This window comes from Haliotis asinina, chromosome 1 (assembly GCF_037392515.1).
Source record: "Haliotis asinina isolate JCU_RB_2024 chromosome 1, JCU_Hal_asi_v2, whole genome shotgun sequence".
Lineage (NCBI taxonomy): Eukaryota > Metazoa > Mollusca > Gastropoda > Lepetellida > Haliotidae > Haliotis > Haliotis asinina.
The window spans coordinates 88,728,066-88,744,583 of record NC_090280.1 but is presented as its reverse complement, the minus strand read 5'-3'; the positions used below and the strand labels follow the sequence as shown (position 1 = coordinate 88,744,583).

The 16,518-nt window shown below is 37.3% G+C and overlaps 2 protein-coding genes across 2 annotated transcripts in view; one reads left to right on the top strand and one right to left on the bottom strand.

Annotated features, from left to right (window-relative positions):
• Positions 1–1,169: 1,169 nt before the first annotated feature.
• On the top strand, positions 1,170–5,663 carry LOC137255015 (PAXIP1-associated glutamate-rich protein 1-like). Its single transcript, XM_067792569.1, has 4 exons — positions 1,170–1,225; positions 2,485–2,949; positions 4,488–4,567; positions 5,264–5,663. The coding sequence occupies exons 2-4, from the start codon at positions 2,654–2,656 to the stop codon at positions 5,647–5,649; spliced, it is 762 nt and encodes a 253-aa protein (XP_067648670.1). The 5' UTR covers positions 1,170–1,225; positions 2,485–2,653; the 3' UTR covers positions 5,650–5,663.
• Positions 5,664–10,534: 4,871 nt separating this feature from the next.
• The window catches only part of LOC137254966 (mitogen-activated protein kinase 1-like), a 51,404-nt gene continuing 45,420 nt past the window's right edge, over positions 10,535–16,518 (bottom strand). Inside the window, exon 11 of the mRNA XM_067792566.1 lies at positions 10,535–16,264. The gene's annotated coding sequence lies outside the window, so the exon portion shown is untranslated. The remainder of the gene's footprint in view (positions 16,265–16,518) is intronic.

The following is a 16,518-nucleotide window of genomic DNA, read 5'->3' as shown; positions in this document are numbered from 1 at the left end:
GTACGCCGAAACCCCGGGTTAGTTTCCCCCACGTAGGCACAGTCTGGTGTTCCCCGCAGCGATATTGCTGGAATCACCGAGAGCTGGTCTAAGTTAACGCTCTTCACGCACCGCACGTTTCCCTGTTCCAACTACTGCGCTTAGCCCCTTTATAATACAAACCCGTCATACACCCTGGTTCCCGGGCCTCTCATTAACAACTTTTATCCAAAACTGAATAAAATTATGAGATTTAAATGTGCAATTGGCAAGGTAAAATTAAGAGGATTCGCTATCTTAATTTCGCTTTATTTGATTTAGTTTATTGTTATAAGTCAAATTCATCTGGATTTATGGATGAGCAACTTCTTTAATCAGGTGGGGCGACGTTTCGATACAGCTTCTTGTATCTTTGTCAAGCATGTGAGTCGCATTTCCCATACTGCCATAAGGATGCCGTTATCGTGGTTAACGCTGGCTAGCAAAAGTTCTGAAAAAGTTCACATTCGGGAAGGCATGTCACCTCACAATGCCAGAAATGGTTCCAAGACTTCACGACATCGTGTTAACCGATCTAACAGGGTCAACGGTCATATGTGTCGAGGGTGTCACCATGGTAATTCATCTTCCAAAAGGCAATGCAATAAACGAACACGTATTTCAGAAAAGCATATATGCTCTTCTAACATGATAAAACTGCCACTAGGGCTCTATATAGTAACCCCTGTCGACCTTGTATCCTGTTTAACTTCGAGAACTAGGCAATGTGAAAACAATTGCCATATTTAACGTGTGTAAGTATGGCGCGACGGGCGACATATTGCACCTACAGGTCTCCGCGTCGACACTTAAGCACTCAACGACCCCCCGACACACATACCTATACATGTGTACAAAAGTGATGACACCCCCAACCCCAGCCCCCAACTCCCCAGCCCCAAGGGGACTTACTTCCGACTTATGTATGTGACAAACATTTGATACATAATAAACTGGAGGCACGGACACGTTGGTTTAGTTCGTATGTCGGGGACAATCAACAACCTATTGGTCTAGCTTATTTAGAAAAGCTAACTAATCATGTAAATATTTTGACTCTGCATGTTCAGATTATGTCACCTGGTTTCTTTAAACGAGTTTATGGTATTTTACGAGTGTTTCAAAATGTCTCAAGAGTAGGCCCCCTTGTGGAACTCTTCAAAGAAGAGATTTTGCGGGTAAGAGGAAAACAACGTCGATTGAAACGGTGAGGGAATTTGTTTTCGTTTGTGGGACATCTGAGATTGTGTATGCAGAACAAATAAATTGCTAAGTTATATTTAATCATTCCTATCAGGTATGTTCGCTACTCCAATTTCTTTGCGTGTTTTGCAGGATTAGACTCGCTCTCCAAAAATCGTGACGGTATTTATACTGCCATCATTCCCTGCCGCTGTGATATAAAAACACGATATGGTAGTGCACGTGATAGACACATCTGTAAACATGTTGAATAGCTAATGTAGTATCATAATTAATTCTGTTTCATTAATTTTATGAACGGAAGAGTAATTTTGTAGATCTAAATACCACGAATACGGATAAAATATGTCGATAACTGTTTTGCAGCCTCTGAGCCAGTACCGTATAAAAACCTAAATGCTAATTTTGTAACATACGTCATATTTGGGATATATTTGTAAAGTACAAATTCTAGTCCTTTTTTTGGTTGATTCCCATCCAGGAATTGAACCCGCAACCTCAGAGTCAGGCCCCTAATCGCCAGCACACAAACCGCGACTTCCACAAAAATGAAAGTCGGGCAACTGATAGTCCAGACGGCGTACTTTGTATACCTTTCTGATAGATGTAAATTGGCATGGTTCCCACAGCTGAAAGCTGTGACCACACAATGCCATTTAGAAAGTGAGTGAGTTTAGTTTTACGCCACACTCAGCAATATTCCAGCAATCTGGTGGTGGTCTGTAAATAATCATGTCTGGACCAGACAATCCAATGATCAGCAACATTAGCATTGATCTGCACAATTGGGAACCGATGACATGTGTCAACCAAGAGGGCGAGTCTGACCACCCGATCCCGTTAGTTGCCTCTTACTGTCTTACAACAAGCATAGTTGCCATATATGGCAAGGATGAGTTGCTGAAGGCCTATTCTACTACCACGGGACCTTCACAGGTCCCGTTTAGAAAGTGGTCAAATGTAACATATGTTAAATCTGACCACTTTCTAAATGGCATTGTGTGACATATGTTAAGTTTAACCACTTTCTAAATGGCATTGTGTAATCAGTATTAATTTTGTTTACATGATCACATTTACAATGTTTAACATGTTTAACAGATCAGTTCATTTCCTTGCAATCAAATAACATCCTTTGCTTTCTTAACTTAACCAAATCCTCACTGAGTGAAATGCGAACATAATGAAGTGTCTTCCAGTCCCACGGGTTGGTATAATATTATCATGACTGCAACTATGAACACAAAATAATTCTCTTTTCAGATTTGAAATGGGGAAAAGTTGACATCGTCCAGACCATTCATCCCTGTAGAAACCATTGTGCAATGTGTTATATGTATTAATGGACAGTCTTGTGAGGATGATCAACCTGATGTGGAACTGTTAGAAGCAGTACAATTACAGACAGTTTGCATCAATAATCATTCAAGCCATGGTTTTCGGTGGAGGCATAACTGCAGCAGCAGCATCTGATGATGACTGGTTCGTTGAAGGCAGCGATGAAGAGGGAGGCACCGACGAACAGAAGGTTGCCCCAGTTGAATGGACCCCTGATGCCAAGGACATTCTGGCTATGTTTGAAAAACTCGAAAAGGACAAGGTGTTGGAGCTACGGTGGAAGTGTCCTGGGAGGCGACCGCCATCCCCGGAGAAAGGAAGCACTGACTATGATATTGGAGACGAGGAAGATATGTACAGTGATGATGACTCCAAAGAAGAAGAAATAAAGTAGGCATCGTGGTTATAGTGACCTGGAGTGAGTGTGTTTAGTTTTCGCCACACTCAGCAATATTCCAGCTATATGGCAGCGGTCTGTAAATAATCAAGTGTGGACCAGACAATCCAGTGATCAACAACATGAATATCGATCTGTGCAATTGAGAACCATAAAGTAATGTTGTTGCTACTATACCATTCAAAATAAGTAGGGGATATTCCATTTTGCAAGCACACCACTAGCCAATGACAATGCAATAGAGAAAAAGTAATATATATACAGTGGACATTCTATTTGTAGCCTTGATAAAAAGTGTGCCTATGACCCCCCTGTTCTCAGTTTTGTGGGCCATTTAGAAAATAGTGTGGGTCATGTCATGTCCACTGCAACTGTAAGTCAGTTGTTGGACAAGCAGTACTTCATAGTCATTAATTTGAGTTCACTTACTTATCGTTGATATACAGTATTTGATGTCCAATACAGGGAAGGTCAACAATATGAGCAAAGGAAATGAAACCAAGATTTGTTCAACATTAAGTTAACAGTTAAGATTAATTCAAAATAGATTTGAAAGAAAACTACCACACTGAAACAACAGTGATGTTTAACAATGAAAAATGACAAACTGGAAGGTTGAGGACCATGTAGTTGCCTCATTTATGAGAAAATATTAAGTGTAACAAGTGTTCAGTTTATACTTTGAATCTGATTTTGAGAATAAGAACTGATATTACCTGATTGTAAGAAAATGATTTTTCATTGCTAAGCATCAACTTAAATTCACTGCCTTGATTAAGGATATTTGATCTGTAGATTCGGTATAGCTTTTGAGCGTACTTGTTCAATAATTGGCTGTGCAAACAGCATTATTTTGTAAACACATTTCTCTATTGAAATGGGCAACATGATTGGTTCTCTCAAAGAAACCAGCCGATTGGAATCTGTTTTACAAAGCACATCAGATTTTCTCAAAACAATATTAACATTGATATGTACAGATTGCTATTGAAAGTGATGTGCAGAGTTCTTGATACTCAAAACAATATTTGTTTGACAGAGGAAGGACATTTTGTTACAGTTAAACTAAGCCTGCATTTTGAAGTTTGCTTTAGTTGATTTTGACTGAAAACAGTCAAAAGCATTTCAGATTTATATTTAATGTCTTGAGTGCACCAGGGCCTGCTAGTATTTCAAAAGTGCACAATATCAAGTTACAGTGTGCAAAGGGTGCAAGGGCGTGGCCTAGTATGTACATACATACTGATGAAACATTTCCAAAGGAATGAAATGAATCCTCACATTTTCCCTTAATTTTTCTTCATCACCTGTTTCCTTCTTGGCTTCATCATTTGTGTTTTATCTATCATGTAAATCCAATATCCCCTACTTTTTTTGATGATATATGATCACAACTCCCTTAATTTAACAATTTGCTTACAGTCATTGTAACACGGATCTTATCACTGAAGTTGACATGCTGTAATATATGTCCAAGTCATTTTTGCTCATTTTCCAGAAATCACTAATCATTATTTGATCAATTTTACAGAGCTCCTGAGATCAGTGAATTTGACTTTGATGATTTCGGATCAGAAGCATCTGCAAAACCCACCCCAAGGAGGACACCAGGTTTGTTTTTAGTCAATGAGTATCTGCTGCTCCAGGTCTGTTGTTAGGGAATGTGTATCTACTACTTCAGGTCTGTTGTTAGGAAATGTGTAGCTGCTACTCCAAGTTTGTTGCTTGGGAATGTGTATCTACTACTCCAGGTTTGTTGTTAGGGAATTTGTATCTACTACTCCAGGTTTGTTGTTAGGAAATGTGTGTCTACTTCTATGGGTTTGTTGTTAGGGAATGTGTATCAACTGCTCTGGGTCTATTGTTAGAGAATGTGTATCTACTACTCTGGGTCTGTTGTTAGGGAATGTATATCTACTACTTCAGGTATGTTGTGAAGAACAGTGTATCTACGACTTGATTTCAAGATTTATAGTACTTTGTGGTTTATGAACGGTCATTGCCATAATCTGACTAAAAATACTTACACATGACTACACCAGAATGAAGCCATATGTGAGTCATTCAGAAGAAACCTTTGTATTCCATGTGTGGGAACTTGTAAATGTGCAACGCGTCTCATACACAGTGCAGGAAGACTTGAAATTTATGTTTAATTTAATATTGTACTTGACATAAATATGAAAAAGCTAAGAAAAGTAGTGTTGTACACATTGTTATTTCAAAACTGTTTATGCCAGACAATCATGTTGTGGGAAAAAATCAGTAACATTGAATTTGTAATAAGACTTTATGTGTGTCTATTAGGAAGCAAAACAACGCCAAGGAGCCAGAAAAAGGTTGCAAGTATGGATAATGTTCTGAACAAGATCAGACATCAGCAGATTGAAAAGGCAGCCATCAAAGAAGCTCGACGAGGGATGTCAAGGTCACCTGCAAGTCCAGCACGATTCCGACTGGGCATGTCAGGAAGTCCTGGACCGGGAGGGTCACGCCGACCGGTCAGTTCTACAGGTACTCCACTACGACCTTCATATGAACCTAGCGATGACCCTTTCCCTCCTTCCACCAGTTTGTTCAGAGACAGTAAGGTGCCCCAGGCTCCCACTGAGATGCCGCCTGCTCTTGAGATGAAGCAAGAGCATTCTGAAGCAGCTGAACCACCCATCAATGAAACTAAACCTAATGATTAAAGGGTCTATGTTCACAGAGGTCTTTTGTTCTCTTATGTTCAATAATCTACTGGATAAACATGAAGTGAAGTGAAATTATGAGTTGAGTGCATCTGATTGTCAAGCTATTGGTCAACAATCCACTAGATTTTTTTAGACAGATTTGTTGTGTTATCGCACAGAGATATCATTCAGCCATGATTTAACAAAAACTCGCACTTCCAGTGCAGCATAATGATCATGACATGCCTAGTGTTTGTTTTCTCCTGTAAAGGCTGAAGACAAGGCAGGCTAAGAACAGCTACTGTCTTTTAAAATCTAATGGTTTGAGGCAGGTGGGTCAAACCATCAACCTGCTGGTCTTGGGGAGACCCCCCTATGCTTTAGAGTGAGGTTCAATTCAGGTTCTCTTAGCAAGGTTGCTGGTAGTATATTCTTGGCATGTTCTTGAAATGTTCATGGGTGTTGAAGAACAAATTCAAGGTTCAGCGTGAATAGCTGTAAGTTTGCTGATGCAGCGTTTAGCAAAACACACTCACTCAAATTCAAGGTCAGGGTACATTCCGATCATAACCTGCAAACAGTTGTCAAAAGTTTGATCCAACAAAAACACAACCTATGTGTCACAGTCCACTCAGTCGTGAATCGGGGTACCTTGTTATGATGTGAGAGCCACAAAAAAAACTTGGCGTGCCTAGTGGCTGCAAGAGTTGCATACTCCCCAGGGAGTTGAGATTGATAACAAATGCATGGGTGTGTGCGCTAAATAAATATCCAATAATAATAACAACCACTTCTTGGTATGTGAAATTTATTCTGCGGCAATACAAGGTCAACTAGGAATACATCAACAATGTCTAAAGTTCGGACAATATTTTTTTTTTGTAAGTTCAAGAAAACTGGACCCAAAAATAAATTTCAACAAGCAGTACCCATATACATAACATTACTGAAAATTAAACTTTAAAATAAGATACAACATGTTTAATCATGACACCTACTGTTGGGGTCATAGACAGCCATAGATTTGAACACTACAGAAACAATACATCAACTTGTGTATTGCAAACTTGTACTTCTCTCGAGGTGTTGTTACATATTTCTTGGTTTACAGAACCAACAATTCCAAATTCAAAAGTTTGAAAAAAAAAAAAAGTACAAGTCATGAAGTCTTATATCTTTCAACTAAATATTTCACAAAACAGCACAAATCTTCCACTGAGCTCATTGACATGAACGTTTCTAGGCCACATTGTTTTTGAAAATATGAATTATTCAAAACTAGCATAGATTAAATAAAATTGTCTTGTATTATTAGTTGTTTAATAACTAGTACTTTTTAAGAAGTAAAGATCTCTCTGTACGTGACACACAAAAGCTGATTCTCATGTGTTCAGTGTTGATTTGTATAGAAAGACGCACCTGATCATCATTGCAAGACGTTGAGTTGAATTAAGTCATTTGGACAGTGTTGGTCACATTGGTATATTGACCTGTAAACCAAGGAATCAAGACACCAATAATGGGCTGGTCATTTACTACTGGGGTGTGCCAAAGATTGCATGCCCACTGTCTTACTAGTGAGAGAGTGAATTTAGTTTCACACTGCTTTTCATTGCTTTCATCCAACCTTAAATGTTCACTTTCATGATGTTCCCTGACACACTTTATTATTTGTTTCATTATATTAATATTGTTTTAAACAAATAATTAAATAGCACAATTAAGTCAAATTTAATATATTATCTTAATGATTGTTTAAACACATTTCCTGCAACCTTTCTCTTTCATATGCACCTTTAATAACTGACCAGCCCTCTTTCCTTCAGTCAGCACTTGCTTGACTTAACATCTTTACGTCCCAGGACACATATTCAACCTTTTATCAGAAATACTATTTGTAAACATCTGCTTTTGCATCAAACTTTGGGATATAACCTCCATCAAGCCACAAGGAGTTCATCATATATTGCCCATCACTGTTTACTGAGGTGATTTGTTTGTAGTCAACATCAGTTATCAATTATATTCATAATCATCTATTTTGTGTAAAATCACTGTAAAGGCCAAAACTTGTAAGAGTATGAAACATACCCATTTATTTAAATTTGAACATAAATTTGACTTCTACAGATAAGTCAAACTCAACATTTGATAAGGTTATGTCTCTATGTAGTTTACAGACATTTCCTATCAAATCTTGGTTAGTATATATTCTAAAATGAATTGTACTTAATTTGAGAAAAAATTTGAGTATAATAAATAATTAACTTGACGTGGCTTAATGGCACAGTTTAAAAAACATACATAAGCTTCAAATATCAAGTCATTAGCAAAACAAACCAAATCGTGTCCAGTGTCACTCTCTGACAGGAAAGAGCATGACATAATCACGATCCAACTTAATTCTACACTAGACCCTTGTAACTACGAAAACATAACGGTCAGCACAACATAACGACAAGCGATTGTTTTTGTGCAACAGTAGAAAAACAATGACAAGGCCTTCAGTTCAAAACATGCTACCAACTGATGCAATACCAAGTCACATGGCTTATCAAATATCAACAAACGTACTGAGGGAAACAAATAAGAGAACACTAGTTCCTTTATTTATTTTCAGATTTCCTCCTACAGTGGTATTCAAAGCTGGTGAGGAAACCTGGAAAATATTTAAGGAATTCTTGAATTTTCCTTCATTTGTTTCTCTTGATGTAATTTCAGCTTGATATACCATGTACAAAGAAAGAACCACAGGTTATAAACATTGCTGAGTGCTTTTTACGAAGAGTAGCACCAAGCTGGATAGTAAATGGCATTAGCCATCAAGGAGACCATTCTGTCTGATCAAATTGAATACAATAGTCAACGTGTCTCAAACATGTCCTAAAACCAGCTGTTCTTGCAAACTAATACTTTCAGAGACAGAAGAATGTTGCTATTCACCTGAGTAATTGGAGTCATATCTAAACAATACTTAGTTTACTCTGCCATAAATCTGATAAAACCTTGATGAAATATATTACACTTATGTGGGACAAAATGAAGAGAATTTAAGCTCAGGCATGAAACTAATCACAATGTCAAGCTCCTGAGTCCTACTCCAAAAAGTGTACTTGTCCTGGGAGTCTGTAGTATAATATTGAATTGAAGATGCTGAACGTACTTGTATCTCTTTCCAGAGTGAGTATTGTTTTACAGCTTTTAGCAATATTCCAGCAATATTACAGTGGGAAATACCAGAATGGGCTTAACACATTGTACCCATGTGGGAACTGAACTCGGGTCTCAGTGTGATGATCGAACGCTTTAACCATTAAGCTACACCACCTCCCTGTATCATCAGAACTGTTATCTTACTTGGGAACCTCATGCAAACAAATGATCAAGACTAGGCCTTCAATTCTCATGTTATCCTGTACATTGTTTCCCTTGGTTTACAGACCACTCACCTTACAAAACACATTCCAAAGTAAATTTTATTTCATTTGAAATTAGAATAAGTTGGATTTTTTATATTTCAATGGGTAAAGACTGCTTTGAAAAAAATGGGTATTTTTTATGGGTTCCAGGATATCTGTTCTGCAAATGCAACGCTTCATTGATGACTGTTGTTCTTGGGTTACTAATTATAAAGTGTTCTGGGTCCTGTTCCACAAAGATATTGTAGCGTTCAAACTATCATAAGTCTATATTAATCTGTAGGAGTTATGACAGTTGTAGTGTTACGATTGCTTTGTGAAACGGCGCCCTGTGCTTCACTGGTGTGAATCACCTTTGTAGCCCACTGACATTGAACTTGCAATTAATTGACCTGGCAACAGACATACATCATATTTACTTCCTGTACACACTACAAAAGACCTTTGCTTGTTGTAGCCTAAGATTAATCAGTTGTAATACCTATGCTTTGTTATAGGTGTATGCTTGGTGTAGACCCTAACACTGAAACACCTAACCCTGGCTATAGGCTTACACTGCTTTGCTTAACTAAGAGAATCATGTAATTTCTATACTCTACAGGGGTTGATACAGATATTTGAGAAAGGGGGTGCACACTTTATTTTCACCTGACTTTCCATGGTCATATAGAAAGATTTTTTGGATGAAAGTGGGCACCCTTGCACCCCAGCTCTGGATCTGCCAATGCTCTGCCAGATGTATGCCAGTTGTAGCCCTAAACCTACAAAGCTATAATCCATAACTACGGACTTGTTGTAGCCCTGTTGAGCAACTCCACAGAATGGCCATTATTGTCACTTTCTGGAATAGGACATATATTAACAAACCAAGAATACTTTCATTGCCTATTCTGGTTACACTGTATCATTTACAAAAGGACCAGCCTTTTCCTCAAACTTCAGAAATGTTAACAATGAATAAAGACAAAAGCAGACAGAAATGCTACCACCAATCTAAGTTTTCATGCTTGGCTCTGTGAAATGAACACAGTCTGGATTCACTGTCAATCAATGTACTGCTTATCAACAGACAACACAACTACCAGTTTCAACTGTAACCTTAAACCTGTTTTCAAAAATGTTTTTAGCGCAATTAATAGTTTTTTAATTGATAATTAAAAAAGGCTTAATTTTTATCATAATGCATCAAAAAGGCTCATTGACTTTGGCAAACACTTCATAAATTTGAACCTGTTTTTGATGCAAATATGTGACACTTTTCAGGAAAATTTCTTTTGTTCTATTTGTCAGCAGCATGTGTTTATGGTCACTTGACTTCAAAATGCCCATCAAAGACGGGTCTTCAATACAATGCATTGAGCTGTATTTCATGACAAATTGAAACAACTCGTAACTTTATGTCATGTACATGGCCATCGTGATTCTTCACATGATCTTTACAACACTGCGCAAACGTACGGCTCGTATCACAAAGTAACAGAATGGAGGATTGCATCAAGATTTATTTTCGTACATATAGAAATGCATTTGGAGCTGTACTCAGTGAAATGATGATATAAACAAGAAAAGGGGATGAAACGATTCACCAAAGCAACACATAACAATTCATAAAACACATACACAAACCAGCAATACATCAAACAGCATTATCAAGATAAAACTGTGAGGGAACGTATATTATGAAACACTGAAGGCAGGACAACCCAGGATTAAAGGGTTGACTTACTGGGGATCAGCATGCACAGACAGTCATGGATATCCACAACTTTGGTGTTTTTGACAAACTCAAACCTTTCTTAAAGATGTACTAAACCACATACTCAAGGCAGTATTAAGCTTCACTCCAGAATAGTATGAAAAAACACAACTTTGATATATTTCTATTCAGTTACAAGTATATTCATTACGATTGACACAATTCTGGTGGAAAGGCTGAAGTAAAATGGGTCTTGTGCGAAAAACTCTTGTGAAAGCCTTTGACATAAATCCATGGGCTGGAGCAGGCAAATCAATGTTCATAACATGCAAAATTTGGGATTCAAACTCACAATTAACAGAACACTAGCATGGAGGATATGAATCCTCCCAGCAATCTGCACATATTAAACCATCTCATGACCCTTGCCGTTTTAAATCTACAAAAACTTGTACCGAAGATGATGAAGCACGGAACAGTTTTGACCTGTGTCCCATGCTGCAAACTTTGATGGATCATTTCACCCCAGTAACAGATGAACAGTGACTGGAATGGTACAGATATGGGCGTATTCAGAGTATGACATCATATCACATCAACTGGGGAAGAAGAAAAAATATACACGAGTAATTCACTATAAATAACATATTAAATATTTTCCAAGTATTCACTGTATCAATTGACAGTCCTGCCCATCACACTTGCCTACTATACTTGCGTACAGTCACCTTGGAAAATCGAATAATCACCTTGACCTCTGGGTGATCGCTGATCACCTTGACCTTTAGATGACAGATTACCTTGACCTCTAAGATTATAGGTTACCTTGACCTTCAGAATATCACGTGGTCACCTTGACCTCTGCATGATTGATCGATAAGACGACCACCTTATCTCATGCAGAACAGTTCATCATTCAAGGTCAGATGGTTTATTTAGATCAGCCATATTATAGTAAAAGAGGTGATATCTGCAACAAAGCAAAGTATCCAAGACAACCTCCATTCATTGTTAAGTCACAAGCAACATCAACATGCATTTAGTCCTCATAAATGTATGAATATTTCTATGTAACAAAATATAAGCAATTTGAAAGTGGGCAAAATTTACACAAAAGCCTCTCGTTTGTTAAGGATAATGTGTACTAAGAACAGCACTGTGCCACGGACATATTACAATGTTACAGCAATGTGTAGCGTCTATGATAAAGCATATATTGGATGTTATACTGAGATGTAAAAATAAAAAACACAACTTAAATTAAAGCAGAGTGTGGTGTTTAGGATGTTGCAAACAGTTACACGCTGTTCCTATGATATAAATTAGTAACTATGGTAACTCAGTCTTAAGCCCTATGTCACTCTTCAGAACTCAATATTCTACTGCATGATTGTCTCTCATGTGGCAAATATTTCAAACGTTTTCTGCTAAAACTCTTCCCAATGTTATCAAGTTAGCTACAAAAAGTAGAATATTCAAATGGTTAGCAACATGTGGTAGAATTCTTCACATGGTTAGCAATATGGCAGAATTTCCACATTATTAATGACAAACTGGGTCAGTTCTACACAGGCAAAAGAATTTACATATCCACAATGGAACAAGAAATAATCTAGTGCCATTATCCCTGATACAGACGGAGGACTGACGAATCATATCATCCCGTTCACATATCCCTGTCTTCAGATTCTTATTCTTTTCAGATGTTTTGGAACAAGACCAGAATTTAGAACTCAGCTGGTTTTTGGTGTTTCAGTTATTCTAAACAATTTTGTCATATGTCACCTGTATGTTTGAGGAGAACCATGAGCACAGTTTGTTGGTGAAATTCCAACCTAACAGCCCACCACAGGTATCAGTATGGTATCTCTAGTAACGACAAATGTAAATGTCTGAAATCCAAATACTACTGGCAAACACGTATAAGTTGAGCACCAACCTGACAATTGACCCGTATTAGCATGCATGGGTGCCATCCACTGGCGCTTACCATTTTGAGCGATTAGGCCCCAAGTTGTCCAAGAAGAAGTGTAGTTGCTACTTTGACCATGTGAGAGTCTTATGAGCAATTCGTGTGGCAGCAAGCATGAAATCAATTTCATCATCATGCACTGCACATGCACTAGCCAACATCAGCTCTACCCTTCACTGATCAGACTTGTTTGCTCATTACCATGCACAGCCTACTTCTCGTAATCGTGTTCTTTGTGCCAGTCCAACTTATCCTTGTTTGCCAGTAAAAGAATGCAAAAACATCCAGCCAGGAGAAGCAGCCATTTTTTTCACAGACCCAGTAACAATTGGTCCAGTTGTGCCTTGATTTCACACGAAGTGTTTTAGAGAAGGATATGTCATTGCCCGGCATCTTCACACATCTGTGATGCTACACATTGCAACGAAACACCAAACAGGAAATGAAATGTATATTGTCAACTAATGTATAACTTCACACAGAACATGAGAATGATCAAGTTTGGTAAAAACTTAAATAAATACCGCAGTCAATGTCAAAAAGAAAATATTACATCAGGCATGTCTAGATTCGAACCTAGCTAAATTCTACATAAAGCAGCCAAATGAAACATTGTTTCTTCATCATTAAACTAAAGTCACTGTCCAAAACTACAAAGCGATTTTAATTCTAAAACAGCCTCTACCTGAAAGGAGTGAGTTAAGTTTTCCGCCACTTTTCACAATACTGTGTCAACTTTTCATCATTTCAGATACTATTAAAATAACATTCCTAACTAATTGCTCTTCGACTGACTTCACCAATTTTCATAAATCTTTGAGATTCATTCTAAAGGTTCAGACATTTGGTTTGGGAGGGTAAGGGATATGACAGGACTGTGATTTGAAATAATGCTGAAACTGTTTCCATTTGTCATCGACAACACAAAACGTTACTCTACATTTGCTTTTTATCCTGGCATCTTCATTTCTCTTGAGAATTGTTGCTAACTTATTCGCTTTATTCTCTAATAGGTATTATGGAAGGATTTGGGGTGAGAGTTTACTGGACTGCAGGGGTATTTATCCGAGTGTTTACGCAACCTTCTCTCATTTGAACACCAACTTGAGACAAGATGCTGATAGTACACAACTCATGCTTCCACTGACAAAACAATACACATGGTATGTCTTGAAGAACAAGTCATTTTGGCAGTATGTAACACACAAATTCAGAAACATCATACAGAAAGACTTTAGAAAGACTCATAGGCAGTCCTACTGAAGATACGTCTGATATGGTTGGTAGTCACAGCAGGGACAAAAACTAACTATGTGTAATGTGAAATAAAGATAGTAATTTTGCTCGTACAAAAAACAGCAAAATTCGGTACTTGTGTAGTATCACATATATATAATATAATATATTGATATATTTCTCCAAATTTAAATACACATTTATCAAAACTGTAAGACATTATAATGGAGGAAGCGGAAATAGCACTTATACTCAACACAAAATCTTAGGGATCAAGAGTAGTTTAGGGACATTTTCTTGTATGTAGAACTGTCAAAATGTCATTTTAATATTCACAAAAATATACATGATCCCAACCTTTTTTGCCCAGTAAATAAAACAAGGATAACAAACAGTATTGGAATCAGTCTTGTGGGAGTAGTTTATCACAAGCACAATACTGAAGTAGAATTTGTGATTTACAAAATGTATACTTCAAGAAGAGAAACAATAACAGCTTCAGTTTTGTATATGCTATCTGAAGACAACCACTAATAATAAAGTGACTATGAGTAAACGTTAAAATTGTACTTATAATATGTCACTGTCTAATGTGATTGAGCTGGTGACAAGTCGTTTTCAGGAGGAATCAATTATCAGTTATTCTCTAAAGATTCCATAAAATAATCTTTCAAAGTTTGTATTCTTATTTAAATCAAAGACTTTAATGAGAGCACAAGCACAGGCACAACCACGTTTATAAGACAGTGGCGATGACAATATGTTTCAGGGAAAGTAGAATCACTAACAATTCAATTTTGTCACATATCTCAAATATTTTTAACAGTTTAAAATTTTCTAAAAATTGTTTAAACCAATTTTATTTGTCATGTAGAAAAAGAGTTTCTGACAATCTTCCATTACACCGATGGACTCAAAAAAACCCAAAAAACCAACAAAACCCCCTCCCAAACCCAAGGGATTTCTAATATTTTTTTTCAAAGTGGACCTCACCACAAAATAACAAAAGTCTTCAGGTCAGGACAATACTGGCGATGAGAAAATGATCAAGATGATATACAATCTTATTCATACTGGTGTCAATTATCACCTGCAGTTATCAACTCATCTATTCCTCAGTTCATGTGTCACTACTGAAAATTCTCCCACGGTGGATTCGTCAAAAATGTGCACCACACAAAATAGATTTCGTGGAAATAAACAAACTTGTGAAAACTGTCAATATTTTAATCTGGAGAGAGGATAATGTCATCCGTGATCTGGTCCCGAAATTCTTCAAAGTAAGCACCATACGCTCCTTTCAAAAGGATCTCTCACCTATGTTGAATTGCAAAATGTCCTGGCCCAAATTGATTTTCTTTGGAAAGGAAGAACATTTGACAAAAGGTGAAATCTTTTTCAAAAAAATATCTTGCTTTCAGTATTCTCCACAGCAGTATAGCTAAGAAGTGGTAACAACACAGTCCTATTTAATAATATTGGTACAAAAGTTTTGTTCTTTGCAAGATGATAACGAGGACTGAAAAATCCACATGACAACATCAACATATGTATACACAATTGGACCAATCGTAGACTGCAAATAACAACGGACCAAACAAGATCACAGCCCTCCCTCGCTATAACAACAACTGGTTCCTCCTTATAATGCACACTTCGGTATTCAACAATCAGAATCCTTGAACTAAAGGCCATTGAACATCCCTTTATATGGAATGCATACACAGCACCAACACTTAATACAGCTTCTTCTTGTAAATCATCTAAAACAATTGTTATATGTTGTTGTTTTTTGTGAAAAATAACTCTCTACCATGAAATTCTCAGTAGTGAATTCTGAAATATCTATCTAAGAAAAAACATCTGTGAAAAACAGATGGGAATCTTTTTCCATGACATTTTCCTGACAATTTCCGAGAGCAAAAATCCAGCTGACTGGTCAGAGCAACCAAGCTTTATCATAGTGAGGGAGTGCTGCTCATTATTCTTGATCTGGTCATCTAGAAGAGAACTGTTTGGACACAGTGAATATGGTCTTCTTACATCATCTGTCTTCACAGCTACGCTTCCTGCTAAGGACAGTAAGACAATATCAAACAGTGAGAGACTGCCACAGCAGATGCGGCCATCTATACAGGAAGTAGTAATCAGAGTTATCTCCCCTGAATCCATCATATGCTGTACTTGATGGACATGTAATGTGCATGGCCAGCGGCATCAAATTGAAGCTCACTCTGATGTTCTTCAATGTTCTGTCCTTGGATTCTTCATTTTGTTAGGAATATGGTTTCTAATAAATCCGAATCTGGCCTGGAAAAGTAAAAAATATAATGATCACATCCATCTCCTCTGAACTAGACCCACACTTTTTCAACGACAAAACTTTGCAGGATATTCATGTTGTTTTGCATGATTAATAAATTACACAATGTAATATGTTATTCTTTCATGATTAAAAGGTTGTACAATACATATTTTCCTTGAAGACATAATAAAAGGCACTTCTTTTAAACATAATACATGGTTAAGACATTGAAAAAAAGACCAACTTTCAGCCTCCAAGC

Coding starts and splice junctions, on each gene's coding strand:
- LOC137255015 (XM_067792569.1), top strand. CDS start 2,654: ATGGTTTTCGGTGGAGGCATAACTGCAGCAGCAGCATCTGATGATGAC. Junction 2,950..4,487: donor TCCAAAGAAGAAGAAATAAA/GTAGGCATCGTG, acceptor TCAATTTTACAG/AGCTCCTGAGATCAGTGAAT. Junction 4,568..5,263: donor CACCCCAAGGAGGACACCAG/GTTTGTTTTTAG, acceptor TGTGTCTATTAG/GAAGCAAAACAACGCCAAGG.